This window comes from Hibiscus syriacus, unplaced genomic scaffold (genome assembly GCF_006381635.1).
Source record: "Hibiscus syriacus cultivar Baekdansim isolate YM2019G1 unplaced genomic scaffold, ASM638163v2 tig00112471_pilon, whole genome shotgun sequence".
Classification (NCBI taxonomy): Eukaryota; Viridiplantae; Streptophyta; class Magnoliopsida; order Malvales; family Malvaceae; genus Hibiscus; species Hibiscus syriacus.
In genome coordinates, this window is record NW_024063340.1 from 667076 (window position 1) to 685778 (window position 18703).

Below are 18703 nucleotides of genomic sequence, written 5' to 3' on the forward strand. Positions count from 1 at the left end.
GATGAGATTTTGAAACTTGAAAAGATTAGTTGAGGTCAAAATCCGGCAGACATGTTGACAAAGAATGTGACTATGGACAAACTGAAGTTGTGTACAGCTTCAGTCGGCATGCTAGAATAAAAGACCAGAAATATTGTTGCATTGATTAGGTGTGAAGACAGATTGAAATCAGTCTTCAAGTGGGAGATTGTTAAAGTCAAAGAAAGGGGCTGCAATTTCAACAAAGGAGGGGCTGTTTTTTCAACAATATTTGGCTTAATTTTCAAATGTATGCACTGAAAATGGGGAAGTCAAAAGGGGCTGATATTGTTGATTTTTTTGTAATGGTTAAATCACACATTTAGTCATTGCACTTTAGGGTATTTTCAAAGATTAGTCCCTAAGCTTCAACTATAAATACCCTAGCTCATTTAGTTTCAAAATTATCCCAAAATCGTTTCTTTCTCCCAATACTAAAGAGCTTTCTTATGAGTAGTGAGTGTTCTGTAAACACCTGTAAATTTTCTCTCTTAGTAAAAGATCTGCAACAGTCTGGAGACGCAAGCAAAATTGGTTGAATTCCATTATCAATTTCGGGTATTATTTTTCTGCTTTTATTTCGCATTCTCACTAATCTGGTTATAGGAAAATTACTCGTTACTCGTGTTTTATTTCCCAACAAAAATGTAGTCTAAAACTGCCTTTTAACTAGAACATTTTTCGTTGCCATATATGTGTTTAGTGTGTTAATAGGAATATTTTCAAGTTTTTGCAAACCATTGTTGTTGTTTCTGTTGTTCCACATGGAGTTGTGCAGCTTGGCTACTTAAATAAAGTAAGCTGACTTCCAATTTTTTTTGGTGTATTCTACTTTATCAATGCTTGTCACGTCACTATCAATAAATATACTTTAAGTTGATGTTGGTGCAATTTTGGGTGTTTGAGATGGATATCTTTAAACTTCTAAGAGTTTTGTTTTTTACAAATGTATGTTCATGGCTTGAAAGATGTCATTACTTTTTGGGGCAGTGTCTATTACTGTTCCATTTTATTTTATTTTTCTTTAAATTCTCAATTCTATATTTTTTTATGTTTATTTTAGATGGAATAAACTGCACATTTCGGTAAGAAACTTTCATGATTTGTTATTAAAGTCGCTTTTACCTGATAAACATGTCACGTATGGAAAAACGATAACGTGTTTTTAGTATTCAGTTCCAGTTATTTGGTGTGCAACATTTCATGTGCTTCAGGTTTTTATCTAGGTTCTATTAGATTTTCTACTTGACTATTTGTAAGTGCTTCAAATCCAAAGCCATCTCCAGATGTAAGTTTGACATTTAGTGTCATTGTTGCCAGTGTGATGCTCTAACTTTTTCAAGCTTATTGTTTAGACTATTTTTATTTATTTGAGTGGAGCAGGTATACGAGGATGAGAAGCTGGTGAGTCACATCAGAAATGTATTTTTTGCTCGTCAAGAGTCTTCTGGAGGACATATATACAGCTCAGTGGAATGTAGCATGAAGAGTTCGTTATTTAAGGTATGATTACAGTTTTCTCTTTTTGCCTCATTTGTGTTATCGCGTATACTTGAGTTTATGCATGTGCATATGTACATGAAACATTTTTTTTAATTTTCCTCTTTTAACCCTAATATATTATATGGTAATAATAGATTTTGCTCTTTATTTTGCAGCAATATTTTTCACCAGAACTGTTAGATTCAGAAGTTATTCCTTTAGATAAAGCTGTGCAAAAAGAATGGCCAGGTGGGTTGTTACCTGAGTTTGCACATCGCCAAAAGTACGGTGATACTTCATTTGTTCTTCCAATGTCCAGTAATCATCCCAAACGGGCAACTCAAGTGGAAAATAAGCATGAACAGCTACAGCTATCCTCAGCAGCAATTGATTCCAACTTGGAGCATCAAAATCAGTTGGGGAGGCATTTGATACACAATGCGGTATGCAAAGGGGAGACAGATGGATGGAAAAATACGAGTTTGGAACCTGAAAATGTCTATGCTAACAGTCCTGCTGTGGGTAGTATAAATTTATATAATGTTGCGCTTCCAGCTGAACAGTATGGAGCCGATCATGCATACTACTCCTCAAACTTACTTAGCTCTTTGCTTAGTGACATGGTTAAGCCAATTGGTTTGAGTTCTTATCCAAATGAGGTGCTGGACATACCCAAATCTTCAGACATAAAATTTTAAAATAATTTGAAGTTGAGGAATGAAAATGATTTAGTTGATATGGACTCGATTTAATGCTTCCGTTAAGTTTTCTGCTGGTTGTGAGCTCTATGAAGTGCTTGGACCAGCTTTTTTGGGGAAGAGTATCTATGCTGATGGCCAGGTAGTTAATACAGTAGCTGGAACTAATATTGAAATGCAAGAGGGGATGAGCTGCAGCCAGTTGACTTTCGAATCTGGCTCAGAAAACCTCCTAGAAGCAGTAGTGGCAAATGTTTGCCATAGTAGCAGTGATATGAAACGCGAGATATCGTTTTGCAGACCAGCACTGTCGTCACTGACAAAGGGAAATACAACAGAGCCTTCTATCCTAACAAAGTCTACTATTAATTCTGCTGGTTATTCAATTAACAAGTCCTCTCTTGTGGAAGATAACAAACAGGACTGTCTGAATTCATCAGACCTATGTGGAACAATGTCTTCAAAAGCACATTCTTCTACTTGCTTCAGCAATTATGAGCATCATGAGAGGTCTTCAGAGCCAGATAAGAATAACAAAAAGAGGGCTAGACCTGGTGAAAATCCCAGGCTTAGGCAAGGGATAGACAACTCATTCAAGACCGTATTAAGGAGCTGAGAGAGCTTGTGCCAAATGGAGCAAAGGTAATTTTCTTGCTGTTCTGATGAGTGTTGGATTCTGATGGTTGCTGTTTCTGCCCTTATAAATGTGTCTACTAACATTTCAATAAAAAAACTGCAGTGCAGTATTGATTCATTGCTGGAGCGCACAATCAAGCACATGGTTTTTCTGCAAGGTATCACTAAGCATGCTGACAAGCTTGGTAAATGTGCCGATTCAAAGGTAAAGGGCCCATGCAATTTACTGGTTAATGACCTTTGTGGCTAAGTAAATTAGAAACTGGGAATTTCTCCATGCTGTTGTCAAGTAATGTGGCATATGATATAAATGAACTCATTTCAGTTTTCTAGGAATTTTCTGTTTGGTGCTTATGGACATTTTTTTTGAAAGATGCTCATGGACATATATTTATAGATTATTGTTCGTTTTCTGGAATGGTAAGATAATTACTGATCAGCAGCTGAAATCAAGTTTTATCATGATTTTTCAATTGGCTGTTAATGCCAAAACTTGTTTGAACTTGTTGGTGTACAATGAGTAAGACTTGGTGGAAACATTTATCATCAAGAGGAGCATACTGTTTTTTGTCCTTGTCAGTGACCATCTTATTTTGGTTTTGTAGATGCATCAAAAGGGAGCTGGCATTCTTGGATCGTCCAATTATGAACAAGGTTCAAGCTGGGCGGTGGAAGTCGGAAGCCATCTAAAAGTTTGCTCAATAGTAGCGGAGAATATAAACAAAAATGGGCAGATACGTGTAGAGGTACGTATCGGGTCTTTCATCTGTGTATGTTGTGACATTCTTGTAGTTATTATTTGTTAAGTTTATCATTTATTTCGCGGTTCCACAGCTTAGTGTAAGTTTAGGAAGTTTTGTCCACTATTTCAGTGGTTGTAGTTATTGTCTGCTAAGTCTATGATCTATGTTATTTTTGAAATTTTCTTCATTCTGTCACTGGTACCTGTCTATCAGAAATATGTCAGAAAACCAAGAATAATCAAGTGAATAATAAAGGGTTTTCACTTTTTACTCATTATTCATTTGTTTATTATCGGTGTTCTAATTATTTTAGTTGATCCATGCAGCCGTTGAGTGAGGAATGTAGTCATTTTCTTGAGATAGCTGAGGCAATCAGAAGTTTGGGCCTGACTATTTTAAAAGGGTTTACAGAAGTGCATGGTGAGAAGACTTGGATATGTTTTGTGGTTGAGGTAGGGTTTATTCTCCAGGATGAATTTTCTGGCATGTTAGGGCTTGCACATGAAATTTATTACCCTTTTTTAGGATCATTTGGGCATCTTAATGTACATCTTTAATTGTTTAGTATTTCGTCGCCGCAATATGCAAGCATACTTGCTATTTCATAAAGCTCAAAGTTCCATCTCCTATATAACCTGAATCTATCATAAGCAATTGTGTCAGGAAAAAAAGGAAATTAAACAAGTGGACACAATCAACTTGTAATGTGTCCTTGTTGCCTTTTTTATTTGAGGTTGTGGTCTGTGTTTTCCATCAGTTATGTGCCTGCCCAAAACATCCACTTGGACGTTAATGGAGCATGTTATTATCTTTCTTGTGATATTTATGAAGTTTATGCATTGAATGTATGATAAGCTATACCCCATGAACTCCATGCATGTATGAATTGCATTTGTAAGTGCCGTGCAGTTCAACTTTGCTTCCCTCTTTCCAAAACTAATACTCAGTTCTGAACACATTGCAGGGACAGAAGAGAGTTTTTCATCGAATGGAAATCTTATGGTCTCTAGTGCAAATTTTGCAATCCAAGGCTACAAGCTAGCAGCAAGGGCATGTCACGTAAGGGAGGCCGTAACATTGGCTCCTTGTGTAAAATATTGGTTGGTTTGTGATTTTTGCCTCCCCATCCCATAAAAAAGAAAAGGAGAGAAAGCATACTTAAGAAACGGTATGCTTCTGTTCTTCATGCTTTGAGGGAAATGTCATCGATCATCTTCTTCCCCCAGTTGGATATTTTCCTTGTGTTTCTTCTTTAATCGGAGCTCTTCGCATGGTTTAAATTTGTGTGCTGTGCATTGGATATAAAACCACTTCATCAACACGGTTGTTGGTACTCGTGCTGCCATCCAATGAAGGAGAACAGAACCCCTGAGTGTCATTATAAGCAAAAGTGATGGGATGTACTTGCGTTCTCTTTGGCATCCATTCCCACAATCGTCTTCGGCCTTTAGAATCAGACCATAGCTAACCTCAACAAGCAACACCTCTCAAACAGCCTCCAACGCTAACTTTAAACATCCAACCAATCGCCCATCAAATGAAACAATGTTCCAATTTAATGCAAAACTCACATGATCTCAATGTTTTTAAGCATCTTCATTATTCCATCCCCTCCAACACTTTGGATGCATGGTTCATCTATTGAGCAAAGCGGGTCGCTAGAAGATGCTCTATTCTTGGTGAGGAGTATGAAGTGTCGGAAGCGTGGACACACGATAACTTTATGACTCATAATATATTATTACGAACCAACACAATATCACTCGCTGTGGATTGTTTTCTGTCCCAATTTAGTTAATTCTTATTCCCCTTGGATAACTGCTTGATTGTGAGCCAAATCCAGTTTTTCTATTATGTTTATGAATGCATAGATATTCCAATAAACAAATGATGACAGGTTTCCCCACCACTACCCACCTCAACAACAAAGAGAAAAAGGTATGGCTATACTGAATTGGTTAGGGATGGGCTAAGGTGGGGGGTCTTTGTCTTAGCATCCAAGGTAAAGTTGAAGCCAGGTTCATCATAAAAGCAAGCTTGGGTTAATTGTTTCCTTTTAAGAAAGATCACTCCTTCCCTCGATTTACATCCGCATGAACTTTGTACCTAACCATTAATAATTAGTTATATTTAAAATAAAATGACTTCTCAAAATTAAAATTCTATTATTATTAGCAATTTCTTCTCTCTCTCTCTCTCTCTCATCTCTCGTCCCAATTTTCTTATATTTTTTATTGTCAACATTCACACTATTTTGAAGTTAATTGTGGATCGTTGAATTTTCTTTCTTTTTTTCTCACCCTTCTTTTCTTGGACTTTATCAAAATCTTTGTTTTGCATATATGTTATATTTTTTATTTTATTTAATTAGTTTTTTCCTTTTCATACAAAGATATGGATGGTTTTTATATTTGATATCATTTCTTCGATTGGCATATTTAGTTATCTTATTGATCTATATTTATTTTGGATTCTCGAACTAATTTTCTTATATTGACAAATGCTTACAAGTACCCTAAATATGAAAAGCTTGAGTTGTGACAAGTCAATTATTTTCAAATTCAATTGATTTTTTATCCTTTCTTACTACGATCTCATATTATTTATGACATTCATGTTTAATGATTGTTGTAAGAGAAATAACCTTCTGTCGACCGTACAATAAAAAAATAAAAATCAAATCAAATTGGTTTCTTACTTGCATTAAGCAACAGGTTTCTCATGGACTGCACTTTTTGGGCACAATGCCGACCCACTCAAATAATCATTATCTTTTGCTAACTAAGAAACCAATTTGATTTGTTTTTATTTTTTATTGTACGGTCGACAGAAGGTTGCTTTTGCACTTCAAAATGTCGATGTCACATAAATCTGAGGAGATTAGTAGTTGTGTTTTTAGCGATTTTTAAGATATAGATTACGATGTTTAAATTATTTATAATCTTTTATCTTTAAATTGGAGTACGCGATTATGTTTAAATATATTTGAATTAACAACAATAATATCAAATGAATTTAATACTCGAATGATTTAAACCATTTTTATGTCATCAAACGACATTTTCGTGGGTAGTGACAGCAAATGTTGGGAATCGAAATGGATGTTTCAACGTCTAGAACAAGTCACTCCAGGTTTTAAATAACGGTCGAATAGCGGTGTTACAGCCGTTATATCGCGGTCACAGCGATATCTGAAATCGCTATCACGGAAAATAATGGTGTGAAGCAGGATCACACCAATCGCGGCGGATCGCGGCCATAATTTAACGAATCGTGACCAATCGCGAAAATAGCGAACCGCTATTATGTTATTATTCCATTATTTTAATTTTTTTAAAAGCATGTTTTTTTATTTAAAAAATCAGCTCTTTCGAAAAAAAATCCACGATTGCGATATCCGCAATGACCGTAATAGCATCTATTATATTCACAACCGTGATAAATGTGACGCGACCGAAAATATGACTACGAACGCTATTTAAAACCCTGAATCACACAACTCACATGAAACTTGGCATCATCTTTTAAAATAAAAAATAAAACCATTATATATATAATTAATGAAGCTATCAAACCATGACTTTTTGTCCCATTCATGACCATAGGCCGCTTTGACAATTTTTATTATGTTAGATGCTTTAGGGCATTTCTTGATTAAATGATGAGATAACCTTTTTAAAAAAGGTAAGAACTAAATATACTTAGGGTAAATTATATTGGTAGTCATTGAAGTTTTGGGATCTTTTATTTTAGTCAATAAACTTTTAAAAGTTACATTACAGTCATTAAACTTTTAATTCGCTTTCGTTACGGTCATTATCGTTAGTTATTATTAAGAAATGTCGATGTGACACGTTAAATTCTCCTTCCTAACTCAAAATGACAACCACCGTAAAGATTGATTTTTTGATGAATAGAACAATCGTGGGTCAATCCCAATAGTGAAAAAAAACTTTGTTTAGTTAGAAGATTAACATATTCCGATTTCAAACTGATCCGACTTTGACAATGACGAATTAAAAAGTTTTAGCTTTTAGTTTCGATTTGGATTTGATTGAGATTTTAGTAGATTAAATTGTTTTTCGAAGAGCTTGAACTGAAAGAAAGAAAAAGAAGAAAAGTGCAGTTTGGTGCTCTTTCCGATCAGAGAAATCACCCAATGATGGTAGAAACAAAGATAAAAGGATACAACGATCCATAGGAAGTAAAAATTAAAAAAATTTGATCTGACAATGTTAACCGTCGAATCAACTTGAAATAAAACTATGTTAATATTTTAACAAAATGGAGTCTTTTCATAGTTAGGATTGACCAACGGCCACTTTGTTCGTTGAAAAAAATCGACCTTTGTGACAACTGCCAATTTGGACAATTAGGGTTTTTTGAGGAAGATGGCTTTAACATGTCATGTGAGAATTTCTTAACAGTAACGATTGTGATGAAAATAAATTAAAAGTTTAATAATTGTAATGCAAATTGTAAAAGTTCATTGATCAAAGTGAAAGTATTTTAAAAGTTTATGTAATATACCCATATATTTAATACAAAATTAAACAATATGAATGATTAAGAAGCCCCAGATTTTTTATTATTATTATAAATAAACCCTAGATTTCTTGCAAATGAAATATACGTAAGAAAGGCCCCAGATGTCGGTTTGACGAGTCATTACTTACAAGAATACAAATGTTAACATCATTCTCCAACATTTCCCATTGTCTTTCTCCATCACCTAAAGCTTGCCCTTCTTCAAACCCTACAGCTCTTTCTTTTTCTACATATTTTTTTGGGTTACATTGGTGATTGGCATTGAAACCGGAACATTAGGAGATGGATGAAGCTACTGAAAAACTATTGACAAACGAATCACAAAAGGATAAAGCTATTGAAAGACCATCGACAAATCGTAAATCACAGTCGAGCAACGTGAGAAAATTATTCACGAACGTAAAACGCGTATCTAAATCAATTTGAGGGTCTAAAGAAGAGAAGATCAACATGATAACAAATAAGTGTCATCTTGATCAGTCGTAGTGATGCAAATCCAACCATGAGAAAAAAGATAAACGAAAACAATGGCAAAAAATCGAGAACTCTACCAAAAGACAGAGATAAACATGCCACAAAGACATACATAAACGTGTCACAAAGACATAATTATTTTTATTAAAAACTAAAACAGAAACAAAGAAAAAAGACAACCGCCAGTCGGCATCTAGTATCAAAATTGATGTTGCCGCCGCCTAAACAAAAAAAAAAATTGATTCAATTTATAGAAAATGACATAAATCGTAAAAAAAAAGAGGGAGAGGGTGAAGGGAGAGAGATTAGGGTTTTTTTTGTTGTCAACACGAGATACATTGTAGGTATTAAAATATTATAATAATTTAATTAGTAATATATATGATAAAAAATATTATTAACTTATTTTATTGATGTGAGTTGATCCATTTTTTGCTCCAACTTATTTGCAATGGTGTAAGTGAATTGAGAAAATTAGTGAACACTTTGAGAAATGAATTATTGAAAAAAAAATATGATAAGTCATTTTACAGAGATAATCATATTTTTGTCATTGACTTATAATTTATTTTACACAAACTATTTTTTAGCACAAATATATGAAATAATATTCTTTTTATTAAACTTGAAAATAACACAATTAACATAACATAAACATCACTAACACGATATGGTTAGCAAAGACTAACACAACGTAATATAATAATAATTTTTTGAAAACGAATTTTATTTCACAATTTTATTGGTGTTTAGTCAGTTAAGCAAAGTTAAGAAAGATGGAACATTGAAAATATTAATTTAAAATTAAAATTGGATTACAAAATTCAAGGAAGTAAGCGCCGGGCGAAAATCATGAAAATTTTGGAACATTGAAAAGTAAATTAATTAATTTGGAACATATTTTTGCGAGTTTCTTATTACAATTTGGCCTTTATTCAACAATAATGTTGTTATAAAATAAAGAAACTATTATTATTAAAATTCCTAAATGACCCTGATTATTAATGAGTGTGTAATGCTATGGAGAGTCTAAGGGTGTTATTCGGTTAACTGACTGAACCGAATTACTTAAATTTCATTAATTAATTTTTTTTCGTTAATCATTAGTTGAGCCAATTTTTTTTAAAAAAAATTAACCGAATCAAACTAAGTTCGATTAAATGAATTAACTGAAATATATAAATAATATATATTATATATTTTTAGTTAATTCAGTTAATTTGATTTTAACAGAACAGTAAACATCTCTAGTGGAGATGAGACCTGCACGTGTAGCAGTGTCTACTTTAACTCGTGTTGTATGTCAGCGTCAGAATCAATTTGTCAACAAAGTCTATGTTTCTTTATTTAATTTGCACGTGCACCATAATTCCTAAGAATTATAAATTTTAACGTTGGGTAATAACCAACCTGTCGATTTTAGAAATCTTGAATTTAAATAATTATATAAAGTATGTTTATATTAATTAAGAAAATTATATATATATATTATTTTATATTCCTCTTAAGCGATTAAAAAAATTGAAAACGCATTATGTATAATAATAACATTTTCTATATATATGTATATAAATAAATAAAGGGTTAGTTTCATATCTAGAGGTCACTGGCGTATGTATGTTTAATTCAGGTGGAACCGGATTTCTTTACGTTAGTTGCTAATTTTATTAAAGGTATCTCTTCCTAAAATTTGAATTTTTTATGTTAGTCGTTCATTTACTAGATGTGTCCACTCTAAAATTTTATTTGTGCACATCCTATATATCGTTATTAATACATGCCTACCATGAAAAATATTTCTGGATCCGTCACGGCTAGCGGTGTAAATAAACCGAGATTGAACGAAGAAGGTTGTATTCGTGTTTGTTTGTTTGTTTTTGAAGCTATTTATATTCAATTCGTGTTCTTTTAATTTTTAGTATATTATTCGTTTATTTATTTTTGAAGAAGTTCGTGTTCGTTTATTTAACGTTCACGAATGTGTTCATTTAATGTTTGTGAATATTTTCGCTTAAATATTCGCGAACATGTTCGTTTATATGATAGTTTAGCGTTTGTGAATATGTTCGTTTAGCGTTCATGAACATTTTCGTTTAGAATAAAAGAGAAAAGAGCGAAGAGATTTTTTTGTGTTATAATAGGGAAAATGGTAAAACTACCCAACTATTGCTTAAACTTCTTAGGATTCATAGTTAAGCTCTAAATTTCATCACATATTCAATTTAGTATGTACCTTCACTAATATTCAAAATATAAAAAAATAAACGAGCTTTTAAATGAGTTTGTTTGTGAACATAAACGAACCGAACACACATTTATTTATTAAATGAACATAAAAATTTTGTCTATACTCGTTTATTTAACTTGATAAACGGGCATTCTACGAACTGTTTACCGAACGCTTTGCTCATTTAAGCCCCTAATCATATCTTTGTTTTCTGCGGTTATGCTAGGCAGGTATGTGGGTTAATTTTGAAAGCTTATTGTGTGAATATGCAGGTTGCTTCTTGAAACGGTAGGGGATGGGTTTGCAATGAGCTATAATTCGTATTGCTCGGAATGCTATAATTCGTAGGGGAAGAGTTTTTTGTTGAATTGATATTGGGACCAATACTAAAACATGTTGAACCCTCCTCTAAATTAGTGGCTAAAAGTGATAAATATTTTAATCACTTGATAAATTAAATTAAAAATAAGCCTTCCTATCGTTGTATGTTGACGTGGCCAACAAATGAGCATGACTTAAAAATGGTCATTTTGGGCGATGGTGGGATAAATTGGCTGCCTTTGCCAATAAGGTCGATAGATGCCAATGCCAATGCCTTGTCTATATGTCCAATTCTTCTTATTATTCTAACCTTGTCATACTCATAACCCTATTTTAGTAAACAAACAAATCTTTTTGTTTTTAAAAATGAGAATGAGAACAAAATTTATACTCAAAATGTGGAAAACAAAGTTTCCTTATTCCCATTTTTCCCGGAAACGTGCTTTTGTTAGTTTCCAACACTACACATGATAAAGTGAATAGTATTTATAAATTATATATTTTTATGAAAAAAAAACTCAAAATAGTATTTCATTTAAAACATGTACTATTTTCTAAAATTAATTTGAAATGATAACTTAATTATATCTTTTTAAATTGGATTAAATATTTTGAATCTATTATTGGAAGGGGTTGGCAGTGTAGGACCGTGGGGGTAAACATGCTGGGGATGTGTGTAAGGATTTAAGGGTGATTTGAAAGTGGAAGGGGATGCTAATTAATGCTGTATTGCTAACCTACTTTACTTAAACTAATCCAAATCAACATTTTAAACATTAATTAGTAAACTAAACCATTAATAAACATAAGCCCTTCCTTCCATTGTTACTATCATTTAATTCATTCATTTTTTGCTTCTTATTTTTCTTCTTGTATTATGTAATCGCATAATATCAAATTTTACCACTAATATTCAAATTTAAATTCACTTCTACGGTCACTTTTAAAATATTTTAGTCTCAATATTTATTTTAGGTCAAAATGATCCTTAATTAGATGAAAACTTACAATCAATGTTCGCCGTTAATTTGATAATTCTTACATATCTAAAGTAACTAAGATATGATAGTGAAACATGATCACTTTATATATGTGGTAATATTATATTAACATGTCATGTGACATGTGTTAGATCATTTTTTTATATACGATATTGTCACATCATCACTTTAGACAAATAGTAGTGTCACATTATTATTTTGAACACGTAATTTGTAGCATGTCATTACTTATGTGTACATGATTGTATCATATCAATACTTTAGATATATATGACTTATTACAAGAGCAAAAGAATTCTAATCCTACCAAAAATCATTTTAATTAAAAATAAAACGTTGAAAGACTAAATTACTTAAAAAAATATAGAGATTAAAATAATCATTTAATCAAATATTAAGAATGAATTTTCGTATTATATCTTTACGTATATTTTTACATCAATAAAATTGAAAATGTAACATGAAATTTTAGGGTTTTCAGTTTCACCATATCGTGGGGAAATTAAGTCCACTTTCAGGTGGGAAAATAGCAAAGGGAGAGGGACCACTGTTTCTTTTTCAACCCTAAATATATATAGCTATTGTAGCAAAGGGAGAGGGACCACTATACCATATATATATATATATAATCTTTCAGGTCACCGAAATGAGGCAATTTCTTCCCAATATTTTTCCAATGATTATTTATTTTGGGTTGATGAATGGATGGGTGTGACCAGCTGATGATCTACCTATGACTGAAACTGCAGCTTCCTCTGATTAATAATAATGAAGACATTTGAACAATAGTTGAAATGAACAAGTAACAAATTGAATGTCATTTGTATAAGAAAATGAGACTGAAAGGTTGCAAGAGGGTTTTATTTAAAAAGAAAAAAAGAAAATAAACAATAAAAGATGTAGCCCAATAAGGGGACCAATTGTAATTAACAATTGATGTTAAATCATCCACCTTCCTCTTCTTCTGGTGTTTATAATCACCCTTTAGATGATAATTCTAATTAGCTCAAACCCATCTCTCTTAAACAACCCACTAAAATACCCATAAAAAGAAGGAAGAAGATGACAGGTTCTAGTTCACCTTGTGGTGCCTGCAAGTTCTTGAGGAGAAAATGCGTCAGGGGCTGTGTTTTTGCACCTTATTTCTGCCATGAACAAGGTGCTACACATTTTGCTGCCATACACAAGGTGTTTGGTGCAAGCAACGTTTCAAAGCTGCTTGCTCAACTCCCTCTAAATGACCGCTTTGAAGCTGCTCTAACCATTTCATATGAAGCTCAAGCTAGGGTTCAAGACCCTATTTATGGCTGCGTTTCCCATATCTTTGCTCTCCAACAACAGGTTTGTTTTGTACCAGAAGATAGGATGGATCAAGGGAGAACGAGCGAGAACAAACTAAAAGTAGTCCCTTGAAAATTTTAAATTATCATATATGTTAAATATTTTGTTTATATTTTCTATTGATGATATGTTTTCCTTCTCTAAAATTTTGTTTAGCATAAAATCTTATCTCCCTCCATGGATTTTAAAAACCCTAATTTGAGTCTCGAGTGGAGATCTGATTGTTTCTTTCTCTGCAGGTTTTCAATCTACAGGCACAGCTTGCTTCTCTCAAAGAATTACAAGCAGCTCAGAGCTCTGTTACTGAAAACCCTAATGACCGATACCATGGGAAACTTCATAATCTTCAGGATTTCCAAAGTTGGTTTCAGACGGATAGTACACCGAATTTTGATCCGAATTCATACGGGTTGGTGTTGGATCCGACTAGCTCTTTGAGGAACTTCGAAAATTCAGGCAGCTCTTCGGGATCCGAGGATTGTGTCTCGTTTACTACAACTTTTGGCATGCAGACAAGCAACAGACAATGGAATAATTGCCAGGATGTTGCTGTTGATGACCTTCAAGCAATGGCCTTTGGCTATGCTCAACATTCATGAAGAAAGTTGGGATTAAAAATCGGTGAACCTTCCATTTTTGAATTGCATGCTGCATATTTTGGGACATATATAAATATATTCACCTTTTGTGGCTATAAATAAAAGCTACGAGGAACCCTAGATTTTGTTCATAAAACTAGAAACCCTAAATTCTACCTTATTACTTGTTTGATATATAATCTAGTGTAATCCTACCCTATTACTTGTTTGATATATAATCTAGTGTAATCCTGGAATATTGATAAAGTTAATAATATTTCCCCTCTCTAAAAAAAAACTGGAGAACTTGATCTGGTTTTTGGTGAGGAATATTTAGGGACAAATATGTTCTAGGAGACGAATTTATTAAATTTTAGAGGGTGTAAATTCTACCCTATTACTTGTTTGATATATAATCTAGTGTAATCCTGGAATATTGATAAAGTTAATAATATTTCCCCTCTCTAAAAAACCTGGAGAACTTTATCTAGTTTTTGGTGAGGTATATTTAGGAACAAATATGTTCTAGGAGACGAATTTATTAAATTTTAGAGCGTGTAAATTCTACCATACTTGTTTGATATATAATCTAGTGTAATCCTGGAATATTGATAAAGTTAATAATATTTCCCTCTCTTAAAAAACTAGAGAACTTGATCTGGTTTTTGTTGAGGTATATTTAGGGATAAATATGTTTTAGAAGACGAATTTATTAAATTTTATAGGGTTAAAACATGATATCAATAAAAATATATAATGATTTAAAATTTTCAGAGGAACAATTGCCATCACCTGTTTCCTTTCATCATTATATTTACCTTGTTTATGGACTTGGTATTATAGGGACCTCGAGTTTTAACGTAATAAATTTATGTTATCTTTAATTACTTTTCTATAAACACTTCCCTTTATAAACCCTGAAATCATGTAGGCTAAAATATAAGATGTTACGTCATTAATCAAGGTTAAAGTTTGAGTTTTAATGTTGTGAATCGAATAATTGGATAAAAGCATCATTTATATTCGATTTATGTATTACTCGATTTGGATTAATCGATTAATATATTAAATATTGATGGTTATTCAAAAAGATACTTTTATCGAATGCTCTATTTATGTATTTAAGTACTGACCTAAGTAATCGTCAACCCAAGTCAGTAAAATTAGTGCATGTGGTTTAGCTAAGATTAACTTTGTCATACCCAACAATTTCAATAGGTGACTAAAATGAAAATTTTGAAAGTTGATGGCTAAAATATAAAATTAGAAAAGTTTAGAGACTTAAAGTATAATTTTGAATATATATATATATTTGGTCCTATAAATGGATAATTTACCTTAAAAAAGATTTTTGTGTCTGTTAGATTTTTATCCGAAATTTGTAGAAAAACCTATTAATCGGTAAAGTTCGGTAAATAATCTGATATCCAGATCAAATGAAAAATTTACAAAAAATTTAAGAATGGTAGTATGAGGTTAAAAATTTTGTTTTAGTATTTTTTATGTGAATAATTCGAAGTGGATCAGTCAGATTAAAATAATTTACCCTTTCTTAGTGAAATAGTGCAATTTAGTGACTAAATTGAAATTTTATAAAATTGGAAGGACAAAAAGTGATATTGATAGATGATATTTTATAGTTATTTAGGACTATTAAAATAGAAATAAAGGAGTGGCATGGAGGTAAAAATAAGGATTCCTTAATGGTAGTTTAGACTTTTGGTGCAAAAAGAATTAAAAATTCATTTTAAATTAGTTTTTAATGGTTTAATTAAGAGAGAATTTCATAGAATTCTCTTGAAATTCTTTTTCTTCTCCAACAGCTGACCGTAACCTCCATAGCCAAGGTGAGTGTGATTTTCTTTTTCATTTTTGGCCCATTTTAATTAGAATTTGGACTAAAGTGTGAAAAAGGAAAATGTTCTCCACTAAATTCTCTTTCTTTGGTACACTTTTGCATGATTTCATGCATAAAGAGTGAAATGAGTTTTTATGGTGGTTGAAGAGAGGTGATAAATCAATGAAATAAGATTGAATTTTGATTATAGTAGTGTTATGAAATCAATTACAAGGTTAAAAGTTAATAAAAAAACAACTATGGGACCAAGATGTAAGTATACGGTCATGTATGGGTAGTATGAGAAATGTTAATTTTTGGTTATTTTTTATATATGAATGATTAGAAATGAATGAAAAAGAGTTGTAGGCGACTAAATCAAGTTTAAATCAAAGTTGGAGACCATTAAGGAAAGATTCCAAAATTTTAGGCCTTAAGAAGAAATATAAGAAAATTTATGCAAAAATTTCTTTAGGGTTTGGATTAGATCGAAGAATGATTTCATGCGATTAGAATTAAGTTTTGGATCAATTTGGAGTAATGCTAAGTTTATGAGACCTTTTTGCAAGCTTGGTGAAGTTGAAAGATTATTAGGTAATTGTTGGGAAATTGAATTACTATGCTGGAAATTGGTGTTAAAATAGTGAATTGGACTATTTTGTAGAATGGTAAAAGATGGAGGACTAAGTTGGAAGTCTAGGGGAAGTTGATGATGAAATGGTAAAAATATGGGATTAAAGAAATTGCTTGGAAAAAAATTGTTTGGAGTTGAAAATGGTGATTGACGAGGAATAAAAGTGATTAATAGGGACTAAATTGAGGATTTCCGAATTATGGGGATTAATTTAGAAGAAATATGTAATTTTGGGTTTGTTGTTAAATTATGAAAAGTTAAGTGATTTATGGTTAAGAAGTATTATGTCAAGGACTTGGAAGGGAGTATAAAAAGAAATAAAGTTGATTTAAATTAAGGAAGATAAATTAGTTTCGAATATGTATTGATTGTATTTTTTTAGAAATTTGTTTAAATATAAGATTATAATATTAGTTTAAGTATCAATATTAATATGTGTTCGAAATTGTCTATATGTTGGAAATCGATAATCGAGTAGTTCGTGATTATAATCAAGATCAAAATGAACTAGATACGAGGGTTATAAAGGTGATCGTAAAGTAAGCTAGTGAGGCACCAGATGAGTGCAACATAATTATTTTATATTCGATATGAGGACGGCTTGCGATGATCCAACCTCGAAGTTTTTCAATTGAAACAATTTGAATTATTTTATGAAATATCTTTATACTGATTTACTAAATGTTTTTATATGATTTTGGGTTTGAATAATCCAAATTATTTTATTCGGTATTTTATTTCATATCATGTGAATATTTTTGGCTATGAATAAGAAAAGTATGGATTTGACATGATCGGATTTTGAAAAAAAATATTTTTGCGTTGATATGAACTAAAATAGAAAAGTACAAATCTAAAATGGCACATTACAGTTTGAATTACAGTTTTTTATAATAAATTCTTATTACGAGTTGACATCTATTTTATACATGTTTTATTTTATTAACGTCTTTATATGATATTACTTGTTTTAAAAGTTAAATATTTTATTTATTTTATTTTACTTGGTTGCCTCACTAAGGTGATATTTGTTTTCACTGTTTAAGGTATTCAAAGCTCTTATGTCTGCGCCGCACAGACTATGCGCAGACATTGGGCTTCGCATACCGTTTGTTTTTTAGAAGACAGAAGCTCTTCTAACGTCTGCGCGTCTTCTTGGCGCAGACGTGGACTTATGTCTTTAAAGCTCTTCTAACCTCTTCAAAGAACTATTTTTGCTATTAATTTTTTAAAAATTATAAAATGTCATTAAATTTAATGAACTATTACAAAATAATCACTATAATATTGTAATAAATTATAAAAGTTCGATAATATAATAATTATTTTATAGTATTTAGATAAAAATTTTTAAAATTTTTATAATCTTTGAATAAATTTAATAAGTATTTTATAATTTTTTAAACTTTATTGACGAAAATGATCATTTGTATATAACTCAACGATATCTAATATACTTTATTTGATATTTAATAAGTATTTTATATTTTTTTCAGATAAATTATATTAGATATAGTTAAGTTTTATACAAATGATCATTTTCGTCAATAAAATTTAAAAAATTATAAAATACTTATTAAATTTATTAAAAGATTATAAAATTATTAATAAATTTATCTAAATACTATAAAATAATTATTATATTATCGAACTTTTATAATTTATTACAACATTATAGTGACTATTTTGTAATAATTCAATTAATTTAATGACATTTATAATTTTTAAAAAATTAATAGCAAAAATGGTTATTTGAGTATAGTTTAAAAAATCTGTTTATTTTAACAGTCTGCAGACGTTAAAAAACAAACAATCTTCTTCTTGCAGACTGTAGACTTTTGGTCCATCTCTTCTGTTGCACATATCATTGCTAAAAAAAATTAGTTCCAAACATAAGATTTGACAGAACTGTTGTCGGGTTCTTTAAATCTACTGACCATGGCTTGGGCTGGAAACAAGGGTCGACATTTTATTAGGCTTTTATTGGCCCATTTGATTTAGCTGGATTTATCTAATAAGTCCACCATCATTTTTTTTCCTTCCAAAGGTAACAGTTTCCCCCACATTCTTTTTGTCCTTAGTATTCACTGATTTGCTTTCACTTCCTTCGGTCTCGTTGTCTCATTTGTTGGAAAAAAAGGTTAACTAAGTGGTTGAAATATATT

The 18703-nt window shown here is 31.4% G+C and overlaps 1 protein-coding gene and 1 pseudogene across 1 annotated transcript; both read left to right on the top strand.

Annotated features, from left to right (window-relative positions):
* The first annotated feature begins 281 nt into the window (after window positions 1–281).
* Window positions 282–13929, top strand: LOC120179905 (annotated as a pseudogene).
* LOC120179906 (LOB domain-containing protein 29-like) lies at window positions 13175–14088 on the top strand. The gene is made up of 2 exons (XM_039185361.1): window positions 13175–13489; window positions 13729–14088. Exons 1-2 carry the CDS (start codon window positions 13211–13213, stop codon window positions 14086–14088), a joined length of 639 nt encoding a protein of 212 aa, XP_039041292.1. The 5' UTR covers window positions 13175–13210.
* The last annotated feature ends 4615 nt before the right edge of the window (window positions 14089–18703 follow it).

Coding starts and splice junctions, on each gene's coding strand:
- LOC120179906 (XM_039185361.1), top strand. CDS start 13,211: ATGACAGGTTCTAGTTCACCTTGTGGTGCCTGCAAGTTCTTGAGGAGA. Junction 13,490..13,728: donor TCTTTGCTCTCCAACAACAG/GTTTGTTTTGTA, acceptor CTTTCTCTGCAG/GTTTTCAATCTACAGGCACA.